We start from the raw sequence: 20,186 nt of genomic DNA on the forward strand, positions 1-20,186 counted from the left end.
CGTCCGTTGCTCAGTTCCGTTTTGTAGCCCACAGTATTACTGTTTGGACTAGACTAATCACCCTGAAGGAGCGTAAGCTGCAACAACAAGGGAAGTAAAACTGCGGGGATGGATGGGAGGGTCGATGAGGAATACGTCGGAGGAACATCCCGTCGAAAGAACGTTACAAGGTAAGAAGTAACTTGTTCTTCGAAGGGATTGTGTCCTCCGACGTATTCCTCATCTTAGATAGGCTCCCATAGCAGTATTCTATATTCGGAGGAGGGAGTACTGACTTCACGCTGTCTTCTATTGGTGAATAGAATGTAGTACAGCCCTTCCAAACCTAGTCTCTTGACTAGAAGAGGAATCCAGATTGTAAAAACGTGTAAAGGTATGGACAGACGACCATGTAGCGGCCGCACATATGTCTTTAATCGGCACGCCTCTTTTGAGGGCCGATGAAGCTGCAATACCTCTGGTCGAATGAGCCCTAAGGTTTTGAGGGGGCTCTTTCCCTGCCAGTTTATAACATTCCAGAATGGCTAGAATGATCCATCTGGAAATGGTCTGCTTAGTTATTGGTAATCCCAGCTTGTGACCTGCGTAGCCTACAAACAGCTGGTCTGCCTGTCTTATCCTGGCTAGTCTACTAATGTAAAAACTTAGAACCCTCCTAGGGTCTAGTCTGTGTAACCTCTCTTCCTCTTTCCCCGGGTGAGGAGGAGGATAGAAAGATGGTAGGATAATCTTCTGAGAGATATGGAATTCAGAGACTACTTTTGGGAGGAAATTAGGCTTCACTTGTAGGACAACTTTGTCTTTGTGAAAGATTGTATGAGGGGGTATACAAGAAAGAGCTTGTAATTCGCTCACCCTTCTAGCAGATGTAAGTGCTATTAATAAAACAGTCTTAAGGGTAAGAAATCTTAACGAACAAGAATGGAGTGGTTCGAAAGGTGTCCCCATCAGGAAAGTTAATACTAAGTTTAAATCCCATAGTGGAACTTGGAATGGTCTTGGGGGATAAACATTGGTTAACCCCTTTAGAAACTGTATTACCAAGGGTAATTTGAAATAGGATGGTTCCTCCGCAGTACGCTTAAAGATAGATAGCGCTGCGAGATAGCCCTTAATTGTGCCAACTTGAAGGCCTGAATTTGCCAAATATAGTAGGAAGGACAAAACCATTGGTGTACCACATGAAAATGGGTCGATATTCTGTTCTCTACACCAGCTGCAAAATCTGTTCCAACGGCAGCGGTATAAAGACTTTGTTGCTGGCCTCCTTGCCGAAAGCAACACCTCCATAACATCATCAGGGAGGTCCCAATCCTTGTACCTCATCCGTTCAGAAGCCAAGCGTGAAGGTTGAGGGTTTTGATGTCTGGATGGAGAACCTGACCTCCCTTCTGTGAGAGTAGGTTCTCTCTGAGAGGAAGTCGAAATGGAGGGCAGATGGACAAGTCTAGAAGGTCCGGGTACCACGTTCTCCTGGCCCAATCCGGGGCAATTAGGATCATGGTTCGTCAGAATCTTCTCAACCTCCTGAACATTTGAGGAATGACAGGGACCGGTGGGAACGCGTACAGAAGCGGAAACTCCCAGTCCACTATGAACGCGTCTCCCAGAGCTCCTCTCGGAGGAAATTCCCTTGAGCAGAACAGGTCGCATTTCCTGTTTAGGCTGGTGGCGAACAGATCTACCTGAGGGGTTCCCCAAAGGGCGAAGATCTCGTGAAGGACTTCCTGAGCTAGTTCCCACTCGTGGGAGACTGTGCTCTGCCTGCTCAGAGCGTCCGCTGTCAAGTTCTTCTCTCCGGCTAGGTGAACTGCCGAAAGAGAGATTCCTTCTTGGATTGCCCAAAACCAGAGCTGCATCGCCTCTCGGCACAGGGGTAGTGATCCTACGCCTCCTCTTTTGTTGAGGTAATGCATGGCCACCGTGTTGTCCGTCATTATCAGGACGTTCTTCCCTTGTACAACTGGCAGGAAAGCCTTTAACGCAAGTTTGATGGCTCTCAGCTCTAACAGGTTGATGTGTAGTCTGGACTCCGATGGAGACCAACGACCGCTGATGGTCAAGTCGTTGGCGTGGGCTCCCCACCCCGTGAGTGAGGCATCCGTGACTACTGTTATCTCCGGCCAGGGTTGCCAAAACTGTTCTCCTTTCAGAATGTTCTCCTGACAGGCCCACCACTGAAGGTCTCGAGCCACCCTGCCGGGAATCTGAAGAAGATCTGTCATTCTCCCTGAGAATTGAGACCACTGAGTCCTCAGTGTCCACTGGAGGGATCTCATTCTCAGACGAGCCTCTGGCACTAGGAAAATGCAGGATGCCATGAGGCCTAGCAACCTCAAAAAGTCGAAGGCTGGGAGACGTTGGGCATTGTGAAACTTGGTGACCATCTGTAGAATATCTTGAGCCCTCACCTCTGGTGGCGAGGCTTTTCCCAGGGAAGTGTCCAGGATCGCTCCGATGAACTGGAGTCTCTGTGATGGTATCATTTGTGACTTCTTTACATTGAGGGAGAAGCCCAGTCTGTGAAGGGAGTGGCAAACATGATCTAGCTGGATCTGAGCTTGTTCCGAAGATACAGCCCTGATTAGCCAATCGTCCAGGTAGGGGTAGACGTGAATCCCTTCCCTCCTTAGACTTGCCGCCACTACCGACATTAACTTGGTGAAGACCCTCGGGGCGGAGGTCAGCCCAAAAGGCAGTACTCGAAATTGATAGTGAGAGTTGCCAATTGTGAACCTCAGGTATTTCCTGTGTTTGAGATGGATAGGCACATGGAAATAAGCGTCCTGAAGGTCCAGAGATACCAACCAGTCCTGAAACTGAAGGGCCTGGAGGATCTGAGAAAGAGTGACCATCTTGAATTTGTCTTTCCTGAGGAATTTGTTCAATTCTCGCAAGTCCAAGATGGATCTCAGTCCTCCGTCTTTCTTTGGAATGAGAAAGTAAGGGGAGTACCAGCCCTTGTTCCTCTCCGCTAAAGGTACCGGTTCTATGGCACCTTTCTCTAGCAGGTCTATAATTTCCTGCAAGAGGAGCGGATCTGGAGCTTTCTGAGAGCTGATCCCCGGTGGATGACTCTGAGGTATACGTAGGAAAGGTAGGCAGTAACCTTGGGCAACTGTTTCCAATGCCCAAGCATCTGACGTGATAGCCTGCCATTCCGTCAGATGTTCAGTCAACCTGCCTCCTACAGGTGTCCTGTGAGGGAAGTCCTCAGAGTGGTTTTGGGGCGGCTGATGTAGATGCCGATGGTAAAGAGGCACCTGCTGTTGCTGCGGCTTTAGAGTATCTACCCCGTCCACCTCGGGTAGTTCTTCTTTGACCCCTTTGAGCAGGTCGTCCTCTACCTCTTCCGAATGAGGAGTAGAAGCGAAAGGACTTGTCCCTCGCAGAGGTTCCTGTGGGACGAAAAGGAGTCTGACGGATTGCAGCTCCTAGGGATTTTGCTGCTGCTTTTGAAGTTTGCAGTTTCTCTAAACTGTCATCCGCCTTTTTCCCGAACAAAGAAGAGCCATCAAATGGCATGTTCAAGAGCCTGGCTTGCACATCTGGGGCAAAACCCGACTTTCTCAACCAAGCGAACCGCCTGGTTGATGTACTTGCCGCCATTGCTCTGCTGATACTGTCAGCCGAATCAATGCCCGTCTGGAGGGATTCGCACATAGCGTCTTTACCGTCCTGTATAATATGCAGGAACGCATCCCTTTCTTCTCCCTCCGGGATGCAGTCAGCCGCTGTAGAAGCACACTCCCAAAGTGTATGGCTGAACCTAGCAAGGGTGCAAGTAGCATTAACAGATTTTAACGCCATGCTACATGCTGAAAAGACTTTCTTAGCCATAGCATCATATTTTTTATCGTCCCTGTCCTGTGGGACAGTAGGATAAGCCGTCTTGACGTCGGTAGAGGATGCTGCTTGTACCACCAGACTTTCTGGGGATGGATGTTTGGATAAGAACTCTGGGTCTGTGGAAGATACCCTGTACTTTGCAGACAGTTTTTTATTTACTGCTGGTATTACATCTGGGGTTTCCCAGTTTGTTATGATCTTTCTCTGAAGAGCTTTATGAAAAGGCACCACTGGATCCTCTTGTGGGCCTTTGTCAAGATTATCTGTGAGGTCATCTTGCTGGAAAGATTGTGAAGGTGTAGACCACCCCATGAACTCTGTAATTCTGGCCATTAAGGCTCTGTAGGGGGTTTCAGCATGCTCCCCCGGTTCTGGTTTAGCAAAATCCACCTCAGGAGAAGTGTCTAAACCACTTGCCTCATGTAAAGAATCATGAAGATCCTTTAATCTGCGCTCTTCAGAGGAAAATTCTTCTCTAACTGGGGTTACAGGTCCCTGTAACTCATCTTGTTCTGACAAATCACCCTCTTCTAAAATTGAGGATATAGTTCTCAATTGTTCTGAACTAATAAAGGGAGTAAATCCCATTTCCAAGGCAGAGGGTGCTGAACTTGTCATTATTGGCCTCGAAAGCGTCGATGTCGTCGACGCCGACGTCGAAGGCTTCGAGCGTGGCGTCGAAAACAGAGGTGGAGGCCTCGAGGACCTCGACAGAATTGGAATTTTACTCGACAATATCGACGCCATCGACGCCATCGACGTCGAGGGCCTGGTAATCGTCACTGGATGTGTGATCATTGTGACTTTTCTCGGCGTCGACGCCGGTGTCGAGGCCGGCGTCGAGTCGACAGACCTGTGTGTCGAAGGTTCCTTCGACAACGGCGTCGAAGACCTCGACGTCGACGGAACCTTCGTCGACGGCGTCGACGGAACCTTCGAGGAAGGTTTGGAGGTCGTAGTCCTACTCGAGGGTTCGAGACGCGCTCGAGAGGTTTCTTTCGCCGGGTACTGCGACTCGCGGCGTTTTTGACCTTTGGGTCTTTCGACCAGAGCATCGCTCTCGGCAATCTTCGAGGGGGTCGAGGCCGCTTTCTCGAAGACGCTCATCATGTTTTTTCTGAATTCCTCCCATTCAGCCCGGGAACTATGTTTCGTGGGGCAAGGGATTCTTTTTGGCGAAACAGAGGAAGAGGAAGACGGAGAAGGAGATCTTCGACGTTTCCTCTTCGAGTGTTTCGATCTCGAGGAGTGATGAGACCCACTCCGAGATCTGGAGCGTGAATGGTGACGAGGAGACGAATGTCTCGACTTCGTCGAAGAAGAAGAAGCTTTAAAAGTCTTACCTTTCTCCAGCTTCCCCCTACGCTCCTTCAGGGCCTTAGCTGTCATGGACATACAGTCCTCGCACTCCGAACAATGGTGTTCGGCTCCCAAGCACCACAGACAATTTCTGTGAGGATCGGTCAACGACATCTTTTTTCCACAATCTCGACATTTTTTGAAGCCGGATCGAGGGGTTGTCGGTTCCGACGAGGAAGCCATCGAGTACGATTCGAATAACTTGAAGTAAATATACTAAGAACTGAGCAACGGTATTCCGAGGCACCGAGTAGCGCGGAAAAACGGAACTGAGCAACGGACGCTGCGCGCGGCCTTTATAGGCAGGATGACGTCGAGCGTCGATACGACGGCTGTCGAGGGTCATCGACTCGAGGGACGTCGACGCGCAGCGCCCTCTTGGGAAAAAAATTTCCGAGGCCAGCAGAGCTGGAAGGATATATATCTAAGATGAGGAATACGTCGGAGGACACAATCCCTTCGAAATTCGGAATTGGCATTGGACTGGGACAGAGTGGCTGCTGTGACTGGGGGTCCCAATAGATGAGCTTGGGTCAAAGGCGCAAAAGAAAGCATTTATGGTTCTCCTCGTGGCAGCATGGCTGCTAGTGGTGCAAAATTGGAAGAAGGGGCATACACTGACAGACGGAGTGGATTCAGAAAGTATGGAGGTTTCTAGCCATGGAATGGATCACGTATAGAAACCAGGGGACCCAGGCGCATTTTAGACGGGATTGGGTTCTGTTTTTGGTGTACTTGCAGAGCAATTTTAAGTTTCAATAGTGCCCTCAAAACTTGACAATAATGGACTTCCTCTCAACGAGCTGGAGGGCGGCTGCCGGGCTATGGTTAGATGGGAAGGCTTTGCCTTGGTTGTGATAGGGGATGGGGGCAGGGGAAGTGGGAATGGGGAAGGATGTAGGGTTTTGATGTTTAAATGCAAAAATGTTAATCAAAATACATTAAAAAAAAAAAACTTCACGCCATCATTGAATAATCTCCAAAAACTAGACCTCTGTGTGGGCTTACGGGTTTTAGTGATCTTCATTATTCTGTCACTCTTCCTCGTCTCAATGGTTACCATATCGTTATTTATATGATGTTGAGGAAACTGGTATGAGATCTCATTGGGAGTGATCATTACTGCTCCCTGCCTCTTCCTCGTCTCAGTAGTTGATTTACCCGGCATTTATGTCAGGTTGGGAAATACAAAGAGTGAGTCTGGCAAGGGGTTGAGGAAAATCGTTACAGTATGCCATTAAGGCATGAGGAATGGAGAGAACATCTTCAAAAGGGAATGGAGAGCATGTGATTTCCCCCATTGATGTCATGTCATTGCCCGAGGGTTACCTCCCCCCAGGCGGTCCTCGATGTTAGGGAGAATTCTCTGTAAAGGCTAATTTCCCAAACCTAGTGAGTCCCCCAGCAGCTTTGCTGGATTTTTGGGGTTTATTTTTTTCTCCTGCTAAGAGTGAGACTCTTTTCCTCCCACTCTTAGACATTATTTGAGGTGTTCCTTTGACTTTGTATGTGTTCTATGGGCTATGGGGTCCTTTTCCCCATAGGGTTTCATGTGTTTTTGATATGTGGGTTACACAGCACCCTCTGTGCAGTAGCCCAGGGGAGTCGTAGCGACCCCCAAACATAGACTCCATACCCTGGGACTGACTACTGTCTCCCAGGGCATGTAAAGTCACCATTGGCTTTACTAGTCTCAAATTGTGAACAGAACTAGTACAAACCATCCTATTGTGGACGTACTGGTCGGGGCAATTTGATTGCCCCGGGGTCTGTTGTTCGAGGGGGCACTGTCCAGTCTCCCCCGACCGAGTTTTGGCTGGTGGCAGTGGATACTACTTTTTATATTCGACCGCGAATATATTCCTATGGGATTTTTCCATTGTTCGAGGCTACCACTTTTTAGTATAGCCTCGAACATACCGCCGGTTTATTAAATTAATACAAATTCACCGGTTGGTATTTTTTGCCGAAACTTGGTTCCAACATGGCGTTTGTGTTCGCTTCTGTGACTCCAACCCAAGTCGAGCCCTTTGTTCCACTTTTTGGCGGGCTTCTCCACAGAAGCCTCCAAAAGTGGTGCCACTCTGTCTGGGTACCGGAGGGGGTGTAGGCACCCTGGACTGAGTTGCCTCGGCAACTCAAGTCACACTCTTGTGTGATTGGCCCAAGTGGTGAGCCGCCCGGCTCACCACTTACCATGTTTGATTGACAGTTAGGCCAATGAATGGGGGTTTTCTGCATAAAAGCAGGGCTTTGGGGACTGGAACTTCAGAAGTCACCACAGGACCTAAAGAATCTGAGGAGGGAGAAGCCGAGCCGACCTGCAACGACGACACCACCGGTGGAGCCCTGCTGAACCGTCTCGCCACTTTTCCCGACGACAGAGGAGATCTCCAGCCCGGAGAGTCTTCTTCCTTTGACTGGTGGGGATAACCAGTTTGCCCGTCTTTTCGCCTTCCTGGGCCATCTCGTGGCCGCCTTGCCCGTGCCAAGCACCCCGGCAACCGGAATACCACGGTTTACCACTACCGCGAAGAAAAGGATGGTAACTTGTAACCGGGAAACTCTGCGGCTGGTTTCTTCCCTGGCAGTGCAACGACCTTCAGCTTTCCTCCACGTCGAGGCCTCCTCTTCCTCTGGACGAAACACCGACTTGCACCCGCTGCCAGGAACAACTGCCCCCGCTGGAGGGTTCTTCCCATTTTCAGGTACTGTGTCCCGCCTGGCTTCCCTTGTGACAGATCGTTTGGGGTGACAGTAAATCTTCGAGTTTCTAACCTGGGTCAGCCTGGAACCTGTTAACTAACTTTTCCTGTCTTGATCTCAATCTTTTTGTGAACTATTTAAAAAGACTCTTTGGGCATAACCCCACTGTGTGATCCTGGACACTTTTCGCTTGCTCTCTCTAAGAGTGGGCCTGGCATTTGAACTTCCTTGCTCTCCAGTTGACTTTGCCTAACCTGCCTCACAGTGGTTCTTTGAAAAGTATTGAAATGTGTGTGCTTTCATAACTCTGCCTTTTCCCTCCCTTTTTAATAACTTATTAGAGTGCCATCTTATGTTAAGCGCTCACCTCTGTCTGAAAATAAGTGGTGTTTCTCATTAAGACTTGTCTAATAAGTAATTAGGGTTATATATATATAATAGTGACTGTGTGTTGAATTTATTTACCTCTCTTTGTGCTAGTGCATTTTACAAGTGTGTCTTTAAATAAATAATTATATACTTTTACACCAAAGCTCTGGTCAGTGTTTGCTTGTGCTACTGTATCTCTGTACCTATTGTGTATACTCTATATACTGCCTAACTCATCTTGAGAGAAGCCTGACTGCTCAGCCACAGCTAGCAGGTAAATCTGGGTGGTACAGACTGCTACCAATTGGGTTTACTGCCAAACACCTGTAGTCCTAAATCTTTTGCAGTGGTCCCTAAGGGAACTGCACAGGTTTCTGCCTAACACTCGAACATTTAACGGCCCCCAGGGTCAGGATCAGGTAATGGCTACCGTCCCCTGGCCACATAGGGAGAAGCTATCTCAGGGAAAAGAGTGTTGATATCAGCAGATTCATCACATTTTCCTAAGAAATCTCTGATTTGGGACTGTCAAAGCCCTCCTTTCTCCCTCCCTAACCCCTTCTGTCCACCATCTCGCCCCTTTACCACTTCTACTCTCAACTACTTCTCCCTTGCCTCTCCTACCAAATTAGCACCCATCCTTTGCAGCGACAACCCATCTTCTCCTTTCGACATGTTTTCTCCTCAAAGGGTCAAAGACTTAGGGGGTCATTACAAGTAGGGCGGTAGGGGATACCGGGCACTGGTAAGGAGACCGGTGCCGGTAATCCCCTACCGCCCAATTCCGAGGTCCCCTAATGGGAACCGCAAGGGACGTGTGGTCGGACCACACATCCCTTACGGGTCCCGTTAGGGGACCAGGCCGCTAATTTCGGGCCTGCCATTAGCAGGCCCGTAAATAGCACCTTCCCCATTCCCATTGAGCCCTATGGGGGCTCAACTGGGAATGGGGAATGGTTGGTGCAATGGGGACTGACCGTTCCCGCCAGGGTCGGACTATACCGGTAAGTCCCCATTGCACCACACTGGACTCGGTCCCGTTATTGGAGGCAGTCATGGTGCAAATAGCGCCATGACTACCTCCAATCTCGGAATGAGGCCCTTAGTCTCAATCATTTGTCCTCATTTCTCTGAGCTCTTTAATCTCTCGCCCCGTCCACTGGACTCTTCCTTGCTTCGTTCAAATAAGCAACTGTCCTAACTCTTTTGAATAAACTTTCTGCTGATCTAAACACCCTGTCAAACTATTGCAGAGCTTACATCATTACCCATTATTTAAAGGTTCTTGATTGGGTGGTCGTCAACCAGATCACTAAGCACCTTGAGAATAATTGCCTTGGTGATCCACTTTAATCTGGCATCTGGAGTAAGCACTCCACAAAAGATGCCACCTATGCATGTCCCCAACCATCTTTCTGATGCACACCACTCTAAACTCTCTAATATACTCAACCATTTGGACCTCTCTGCTCGTTGTAACACTGTCAACCACTCATCTCTTCTCCCCTTTCTCCAGGATCCAGAAAACCGTTTCACAAATCTTTTCTCAGCTAGATTGCTTCCTATTTGGAAGGTTGCACCTTTTAAATCTCCTTGAACTCGCAAACCTTTGATTCCACCCTTCTTCATGACGTCATCCCCCAAGGATCAGTTCTTAGACCTTATTTTTTCCCCCTCTATACCTCTGACCTAAGACTTATCTTGCCCTTTGTCTTTCACTATAAACTCTTTGATGGTGATGCTCAAATCTTTTGCCTCCTTCGCTTCAGCCACCTCAGAACGGATTACCAACTGTCTAACTGCAGTCTATCACTAGATGGCTCTTTGCTGAACTCTTCCAAAAAGAAAGTCCTCTTTATCCCGGATTCTTACGCCAGCTCTATTCTCAGCTCTCATATCTCCTTCCTGCCTGACCTTCTTGCTCCCTCGCCCAATGCCTGTAACTTTGGGGCCCTCATTGATAGCGACCTCCACCTAACATAACTCATCACTACCACTGCATCTGCTACGCGCATTAACCTTATCAACATTTACCAAATATGTCAATTTCTTACCACTCTACAACAATTCTAATATCCACCCTTGTGCTAAACAAACTAGACTTCTCCACATGCCTATTCCTTATCCGGAAGGAGTACTCCTTCCCCCGCTAGACAAAGTCCTTAATTTCTCTTCCCCTACTCTAGAACTGAGGAAGGCGCGGCACATCGAAATGAAGGTTGAAAGGTAAGTTTATTGTAAAGAAAACCCTGCAGCAAAGCCTCCATGTATCAACCCTCTCCACCAACTGACAATCCCCCCAACATTCCACATTCATGGTGACAACCCAAAGTTGCAATAGAACGTGTAGCAACTACTACACATCTTTCCCCCAAAATGCTTGAAATGAACAAAAGACAACATGCTAAACAATGAAGAAACAATGAAGTAACTGCAATATATAACTCATAAAAATGAGGTAGAACTGGCAGCCATAAATGCAAACTGAAGTACAAAACACTAAAATAACATACCCTCCCAAAAACCCCACATGCTCCAAACACCCCACATGCCCTGAACACCCCAAATCTTCCCCCCAAATACCTTGAACATAACTTAAAATGAGCATTTTAGCAGAAAACATTGCATGCTACATGACAGATTATTAAGGATAGTATGAATATAAATAAGTCACTGAAGTTACCAGAAACACATAACTCAGACCTAAACGCAAAACAAACATTTGAATACCCAACCAGAATCACCTAATTTAGTCCTTCATCCACACCGGTTCTCTTCTCCTTCTCACCACACTGCCAATGATGCAATCCCTGCTAACCCTCAGCAGCAGACTCCTCTCCATCACCGTCCACACCAACTCCTACCCCACTATCGTCTCCTAACAACTCTTCCAACTCCACACACTTTGCCCAAAGTCCAACCCCAACGTCCACACCATCCACTACCACCACCAGATCTATGTTCCAAATTCTCCCATCGTCCACACTGACATCATTTTCCAAACATTCGAGAACTTTCCTGGGCTCAGAAAATTTCGACCTTACTTTTGCCATATGCACACTCTTCTTCACACGCACCCATGACCTGACCGTCACCTCCACTCTAGCCTTAGTCCTGCGACCCAATTTGGCATCATAGTAATTGTAATTGGTTAGTTATAACATGCTTAATACCCAGAGGTTTCTAAGCGCGATCCCGGGGATCGAACCCGTGTTGCTCCACATTGTCTTGTTTCGAAGGTGAGTGCGTTGCCCCTGAGCTATCCTCCCGAGACAACATGGCTGTGTCAGAAGTGGGACTCTTGTTTCTCCTCTTTGCCTCACCCATCCTTTCCCTCAAACTGGTGTCGAACTGTACATTTTCCTGGACACTCCCTGCCACATCACCACCTTTAGATATTTTGTTCACCCACGCAGGATTAAGACCTGCGTTGGCCTCTCTACCTCTCATAATCCTAAATGGTGACACTTGAGTGACCCCATTGGGAGACTCACATTCCAGACTCACACTCACATTCCACAAGAACCTCTGAACCGTCTCTTTCACCTCCGTCCAATTCCTCACTGCCTTTTCTATCACTTCCACCAACACCCTGTTGAAACGCTCAACCACCCCATTAGACTGAGGCCTGTACAAAGAAGTGAACTTCCATTTAAAACCCCTCTTCCTGACATACTCAGTCATCTCCGGATTTTTAAATTGGGTACCATTATCACTCCCCATTTCCATGGGGAACCCTTCTCTCCTGAACACTTGTTCCCCAGAAACGTTATTATCTCACCACTGGAAATATGTTTCACCCACTTCACTTCCGGCCACCTTGAAAAATCATCTACCAAAACAATCAAAAACCTAGGCTCCTTCCCAAACATTTCATACGGAACCAGAATGTCAATGGACACACTCGACCTTGACCCCTTCAGGCAACGGAGGCAACAACAATTTTTGCCGGTGCTTCTTCAAAGCCTTATCACAGTTACGAAACGCACCACACTCCCTAATCACCCTCTCCCCCCATCACATTCATTGCTAGCCACCAGTACCTCTCCCTCAACTTCCTCTTGGTACACGTTGCACCAGAATGCGCTTTGTTGACAAGCTTTTCTCTAAAACACATGGGTACCACCAACACCCCTCCCCTCAACAACACCTCATCCTCCAAAGTCAACTGGTCCCTAATTTCCCAGTACACCTTCAAATCATCCAAAAATTATTTTTTGTATGGCCAACCTTGTTTCGTCCACAGCATTACCCTTCCCTATAACCTACCCAGATCCTCCCCCAGTTCTACCTACTGATACCATGCTGGTTGGCCCTTCTTGCACAACCGCTCCCTTTTCAAGTTCCCTCTAGTCTACAAAGCTATCAATAGTCTTGCTCACAGTATCTGTCTGATTGCATTTGTCTAGTCACGATCTTGTTACCTCCGTCCCTCCTCTGCCCTCAACGTCACTGTCCTATGCCCCCATTGGAACATGCTGCCCATCTCAATCAAAGCCAGCCTGAATGTGAAATTCTTCAAAGCTGAGCTGAAACTTCACTTACCAAAGAGGGAGCTCTCCCTACTCCTCCCTACCTGACCCACCACACCATGCAGCGCTGCTTATTGTCATTCTGTATATTCCTACAGTACCCCTCTTTAGTTTGAAGCATGTACCCCACTAGATTCATGTTATCTTTGTAAGGCTGTGTTTTCTCTGTCCATGGTTTGTGTCTGACATTTTTCACATCTGCATAAAGTGGCTCACCACTTGTTCTCATCTTTGTGGTATTGTATAGGCACCCTGCTGGAAATACCACTGGCATTTGCAAATGTGTTACTGTGAGTAGTTTTTGATGGATGTTGATATTCCAGTTCTTCAAGTACATGCAAATCGGTCACATAGATTGTAATAAACTGCATATTATGTGCTGCTGGTTATATTTGGGTAGGGATGATAAGTCTCGACTTGATCAGCCCTAACTGTGCCCATCATTTTACTTAAATTGACGCACTTTACCAATATGATTTGAATTCTGCAAGGATATGACTAGAGTGGAGATTGTCCTCCATCTTGAAGTTGACTGGATGGTGCCAAGAACTAAAAGGATACCCAACTTTAGATTGTGAAAATGGACACATATGTAGATGATATGCAGTTGGGTTTTTAGTTTGACAGGATGCTAGTCATTGACAATAGGAAACATGAACTGTGAAACAGGCACCTTGGCAACATGTTGCCTGTCTTATCAGGATAAACGGCACACACACAAGTGCGAGAAATCCTAACAGCAATGACATCTTTTGTTAGTACCCGAATGAAAGAAATAGTGTGATATTATGTTAAAAATCAGATGTGTCTTTTTTGCAAAAGATATACCTACATGCATTTATATATATATAATATTTTCTCTTTAATGCTTAGGTTGCCTGGCAAGTGCTCCTGGACAGATGTGTACGGTTCAAGAATATGATGCAGGAGGCACAAACAACGATGAAAAACAAAGCCACGTGTCCCAAGTCCTGTCTTTTGCAAATAACAACTCTGTAAACAGATCTGCAGTAAAACAGGAAGAAAGGCTTGCGGATGAGTTGGAGAGTGATTTCGAATCTGACCCCCCTTCGCCACGGAGTAGTGAGGAGGAGGAGCTCGACCAGGAAGATGAAGAGGTTCTGCATGGCGACCTGGTTGATGACAATGACACAGAACCGGAGAACCTGGGGCAGAAGCCTCTTCTCATGGATTCTGGAGATGAAGCTGATGAAGACGAGGAAGAAAAGCACAGCTCTGACTCCGACATTTCCTGCACAAATGCCAATACCGCTAAAGTGAACCTTTGCGGTAGTGGTGAAGAACCAGCTGCAAAGGGCTTAAGTGAAGAGATTCGGTCCACACTTACCTCACAGTGTGAATTGCCAAGGAGCGCAGGGAAGGCTTCCGCTAACCAGGAATTTGATGTTTTCGGAGCTGTGCCTTTCTTTGCTTTTCATCCTGTGCAGCCCCAGCACATAGAACATCGTGTGAAGGACCAAGCTGACCCACCGTCCTTGGGTGAATTGGTCCAAGCACCCAAACACAGTGAGTTTGATGTATTCTCAAAGGCCCCGTTCAGTAAGAAGACAAACCAATCTGAATTTGACAAAACGCCACCAGTCTCACCAGAAAGTTTGGATATTTTTGGCTGCATTCCATTCCATCCTCTTCTGTCAACAAAAAACAACCAAAGTACTGAAGATGTTTTTGGGTTGGTCCCATTTGAAGAGCTAACCAGCAGCACACAGCAGCAAAAATTAAAGCAGCAACGAAACTTGCAGAAAATATCAGGCAGGCAGAGACGAACAAAGCAAGAAAAATCCAATGGCAATAGCAAAAGGCATCATGGAACCCCCACATGCACCAAGAAGTCCTCAAAACCTAGCTTTCGCACGCCAGAAAGAGCCCGCAGGCACAAAAAAGCTGGCCGGCGTGACTCTCAGAGCAGCAATGAAGTTCTGACTATTTCAGACTCTAAGGAAAATATTAGTATCACGTTGGCTGATGGAAAAGAAAGAGCCAACACTTTGCAAGCAGAGGAAAGCCTGCTGGATCCCTTTGGTGCAAAGCCCTTCCATCCTCAGGACGTGAGGCATTCGCAATTCCAGGGGCCTGGAAACCATCATGGGGAGCACATTGCAGCGGGGTCAAATAGATCTAGTCAGACCTCTTTGCACAGTGCCTTTTACAGTGGGGAAGGGCTACATAGGGATGATTTTGGGGCTGTGCCCTTCACTGAACTGCTAGTACCAGGAATTGCACAACAACCCCAGCAGCAGGCACCACATCTGATCGAGTTAGATCTATTTGGTGCTGCCCCCTTTCCCTCCAAACAGTAGCCTGCAGTGTGTGCGTCCAACAAATGATGTTTCTTTTTCAACGTTTCACTCATAATTAACATGTATATGTAACCTACAGCATACAGGTTAACACAAAGATAATTCCCACCGTTATACAATTGCTTCAAGATCTTTGAATTTTAGTTTGCCTTGAAATGATCGGTGCGCATGATTCTGAACATTGCAAGATGTCGGCTGGGAGCGCCATCAACCTGTCATTCAAGGCTGAGTTCTAGATGACTGTGTCTGACTGATGAAACTAGAAACTGTCATGCGCGAGCAGGTATGGCAACATTGTACACTTTAATGTATACGATTTAGCCCCGCCTTTGAACTTTTTTTGCCTCAAGATTCGAATAGTCTGATAAGGATGAGCAGAAATATTGCCAAAAAGAGCACTCTCAGGTTCAGACTCCTGGGTGTCAACCCAACACGGTGTATTGTGGCGTATGTGATCACTGGAGACTGTGTCTCCCCTCGTGTACGATATTTATGCAGGAATGTAAGAATTGTAGGCACATTTTTGTGAGAATGGCCAAGAGTGCATTGCAGATGGCAATCTTCCAACTTTTATCGCCGTCTTACCCCATGTGTCTGCCCAAGTAGAGATTCCCCTAAAGGCAGTCTCAGAGAAAACCGACCTACCCCTTCATTCAGTGGATAGCAGGTTGGCCGCTGGCATCAGAGGTGCCACCACAGGCACCAGGGCGTGGAGTGATGTCATTCCCCCGGCGGGATCAGTAGTTGGCTGCCTTGTTCCCCCCCCCCCCCCCTTGAACCCGGGCTAGAGCGCGTTTATATTTCTCACAGCATAATACTTCCAGATGCGAGGCAACAGGAGTCTGATGAGGGACCTCTCCAAGAATATCTTTGCATGCGTTGACCCGTATGAATCATGCTCTCCCACTCTCTTGTAGCCAGTACTTGGCATGAGCAGCCCATAAGCGAGCTCAGACCGTGGGCTTTATTCACCAGGACAGGGCTACATTCTGAGCCGGCCGGCGGCCCCTAATGTTGAATTGGGGTTTTCTCAGTGCTGTTTGTGTCCCTTATTCGTTTTACAGCTGTCCGCTTTTCATTTTCCCCACAAATGTGATCAGTCCTGTCCCCTTAGTGCTTTGGTATCTTTAATAGCATCACGACTGGTTAGGGAAGTCCCCTTTTTTTAATGATCACGATTGTCTTTTCTGCAATGAAATTGCAGACAGTGCAAAGTTGCTCTCTAGGTCAACTAAAGTATCAGAAGAGACTTCTGGGGTATTTGCCCAGACTCCAAAATCCGATTATTTGTGCACCTAATGCATTGATTGGGGGTGACGTTCCCTTGTAGTGCCATTTGGAAGTCAATGTTACCATAAAACAATGACTGCTATGGGCCAGCATGATTTTACGCTTTTGTATTAATTAGGCTTTCCTTTTGTTGGGAGGTAGGGACTGCTGACTCTGTTGCTAACTTGGGAACTAAGGGACACACATGTGCGGCTCCTGGCTTTCTTCTAAACTAGTTTGTGACCCTGAGCAGATCACGTTGCCCCCAAATTTTGATGGAGCTTTTGCATTCCGAAAGTAGTGTGTTCAAGTGTGATTTTTATGCTTCACATCCTTTTTGATGGAGTGCACTCCACTTTTGCCAAAGCTATGCTATGGCACAACCCTACATGACATGAGCTTTGCTGCCCCCATCAAATGTGTGGGAGGCGTACACCCATGAATACTAGGGTAGGGCTGTATTGTCATGCTGGCCTGCATCACTGAAAGGCACTATTTCTGTTATACAAGTACAGCACATATATCACACATGTAATATATACATTTATGAAACGTGTCAAATATCTTATAAATACATATATGAACTATAACGGGGGTACTCCGGCTGTTATAGCCATAATATAGATGCTTTGGATGGATGAAGGATCGAGTAGTCCCGCCAACGTATCCCTTAACGGAATTCGAACCCCCACATTTAATACATAACATATGTCCCCAAATAGCTGTGTACATGGGCCCTGCAAAGTAGTCCATCATTTAAGTGTTTATCTCTGACATGCTCTATCTTGGAATTTTATGTTAGTTACCTCTGTGGGGCTCTTTGCAAAGGGAATGCTCAGTAATAATCCATTGTTTACAAACCACAAGGCAGGAAATATACAACCATTCAAATATTTCAAACGTGGTAAGCCGTGTAGTGTGGATTTCTACAATTCCTAACAGAGTTCTGACTGTCCTTTGTAATTAAACCAAGCGCTTAAGAGACGGGGGCACGAACATGAGGTTCCCATCATCTGGAAAAGCTGGCCAGGCCCAAGCGGACGCCGAGACTCCTCTCTGCCTGCTCTGGATCCAATGCAGCTAATTATGTCTGGCCTGAGGCGGGGCTCCATCCACATAACTAAAGAGCAGAGCTCAGAGTCCCCAAATCAGGAGATGGGGCAGTCAAGCCGCTGCATCACCATAGCCAGATTTTCCATCACAGTGAAGACCCCATTATTATGGCCACCAGCACGAAGAGGGCGATCGTGATGGAATCAACCTGCAGCGGCGTGAAGGCAACCTGTTGGGCCTGTGACTAGTGCGGTGGGAGCATGCTGTGCTGCTCCTTTGTTTGCCAGCCACTCAATCCAGCTTCCTTATTGGGCAACACGGCACACTTGCAAGGCACTGGCCTCTTCCCTGTCTATAAGAACTGTATGAACAGGGATGTGGCCTATCAGTTTGGGTTGGTCTACTCCCATTGGTGGCAGTTCAAATGCTGATTTGCATATGGATGCTCCCCTTCTTCAATGGCACAGATCAGATAAAAACAGTGCTGTGGATGGCTGCCCAGCGTGATGAGGATGAATTCATAACCTTCCATCCATCACATTTTTGGTGATAGTCCTATATGTCCTTATATGAGAGCAGATATGCCCAGACGTGGGTCCCTTGCCTGCTGCACTATAGAAAACCAAGCTCCACCTCGTTGAAGAGGCCCAACAAGGCAGCAACATGTGTGCGGTTGCTTGAGTTTCGAGGCCGAGGGGACGTGACCTAGCAGTTCGGGCTTGTCCACTCCCAGTGGAGGCAGTTCCAACACTGATTTGCATATGGCTGATCCCCTTCTAAAATGGTGCAGACGTGATAAAAACAGTGGTGTGTAAGGTTACTTAGAACTATGCAAGTGGTTAAGATCAAAATTCAAAACCTTCCACCCTACATATTTTTTGTTATTATAATGGTATTTATTGAGAGCGGACATAGCTTCAGGAAGCCACGGAGCGCTTTGCAAGTCATAGGGGCAGCTCTACAAAGAGGGAAGCAGATCTCAAGGGATCAATACAAAGGAGCAGGGAGCCAACCATGGGAGAGGGTGAGAAACGGAATTTGGCAGCAAGGGATCTCCAAGCAACCTGGGGAGGAAGCAGGGGCGAGTAGATCACCTTGTTCTCGGTTTGATGGGAAGTGTAGGAGGTGTGGACCGAGTTATTGAGGAGGAGCTTTTCCTTGAAGAGGAGTGTCTTGCGCTCCTTCCTGAAATGTAGAAGTGAGGAGAGAGTCTGGTATTGACAGTGAGAAGGTTCCAGAGTCTGGGGTGTGGACAGAGAAGGCCTGTCTTCTGATATTTTCCTTTGGGGAGGAGGTTCCAGGGTCTCGGGGGGATGGACAGAGAAGGCCCATCTTGTGGTTCTTTCCTTCCTCTACCTGCAGAGTTTGTCTGCACAGGTCCTGGCATCTAGTGGATCGTAGGCCCCTGGAGAAGCTGAGCTGGTCAGCGAGGTCGCCTGGGGACTTGAGGTTGAAGACCTTGTATATGATGCAGGATTTTAAGATGATACTGCTCGCAGACGGAGCCAGTGCAGTGCAGTGCACTTCATTGAGGGACTGGTGATAGTGTAAGGAACAGTGCCTTTCCTTTATTAACTTTATGACCATAAAGTGTACTTGCTTTTCAGGGAAATTACTTATAAGATGGTGGCCCAATTACGTTTTTTTTGTGGTGGAACAAGGGTTGTGTAGTGATTTGGGGCGCCATGGAGCTTGCAGGATACCCATTTGTTATGCCTCATAATTCAGGTACATTGGGCCCGTAATGGCCTAGGGGTTCACAAAAAACCGGTTTCTAGTTTTGCATTCACTTTATTTGCGATTCTAGAGGTTGCACATGGTGAGTAATGTCAGACGGGATTCCCTAAGTGGGGAGAATCAAATGTGGATTTGACTAAACAAACTGTGCCCAAGGTTAATGGGTGAAGGTTGGGGTGCTCGTATAGCTTTCCCATAGCTATGGGCAGTAGTTATTGGACTGTCTCTATCTAGTTCAGGGTTTCTCCTGTCAGAGGTAGAACCCAAAAATCAATCCTAGTTTCTGGGGGTTTGTAGTGTGTCTCCACCCACTCTTTTTCTTTCAGCTTTCTTGCTATGTGGCTGGGTGTTATGCTTGGCATTGGCCCTTCTGCGTGCTGGGATCCTTTTTTCCTCCAGGGCGTAACAAAATGAAGACTCCACATTTAGTGAATGTCAAAATTCCTGGGGATCCAATCTCACTACCCTCCAAAAAGGTTGTTCTCCCTATGTTGTATAGTCGCCTACGAGCTCCAGCAAAAGAAAGCTCTTTACCTGAAAAGTCTGTTTAGTTACTGGTTTTCACATGCCTCTCTGCCTTCAGGGTGTTTCGATTCTGCTTTATTACGGTAACCTTTACCATATAAGCCAACACATAAAACATTAGGAACATCAAAAACCATTGAAACATCAAAACTATCCATAGTTTAAAATCAGAGAGAATCATGGAACTCTGCACCATAAGACATCTTAATTTAAACACCATCCTTTTACGCCTTCCCAAATGACTTTTGATCAGCAGTAAGCTTTAAGAAAAGTGCCAGTGTGCATAAAGTGCATTCTATTTTGCAGGACACATATAAGGAATCTATATAATAAACAAATTCCTACACGTGTGCAACAAACAATACAACTGTCAAGTGAACATTACCTGTACAGTATGGTCACTCTACTTGTGGATACGAGTAGCCCACAATAAAGTCCACTAACCTGCTAATGTGCATATTAGAGG

General features: G+C 47.2%; 1 protein-coding gene across 1 annotated transcript; it reads left to right on the plus strand.

Annotated features, from left to right (window-relative positions):
- Positions 1 to 13,692: 13,692 nt before the first annotated feature.
- On the plus strand, positions 13,693 to 15,286 carry LOC138510581 (putative BMP-2-inducible kinase-like protein). The gene has a single exon (XM_069626344.1). It carries the CDS (start codon positions 13,715 to 13,717, stop codon positions 15,134 to 15,136), a length of 1,422 nt encoding a protein of 473 aa, XP_069482445.1. The 5' UTR covers positions 13,693 to 13,714; the 3' UTR covers positions 15,137 to 15,286.
- The last annotated feature ends 4,900 nt before the right edge of the window (positions 15,287 to 20,186 follow it).

The sequence above is a fragment of the Ambystoma mexicanum genome, chromosome 6p, assembly GCF_040938575.1.
Source record: "Ambystoma mexicanum isolate Mex_15411 chromosome 6p, UKY_AmexF1_1, whole genome shotgun sequence".
Classification (NCBI taxonomy): domain Eukaryota; kingdom Metazoa; phylum Chordata; class Amphibia; order Caudata; family Ambystomatidae; genus Ambystoma; species Ambystoma mexicanum.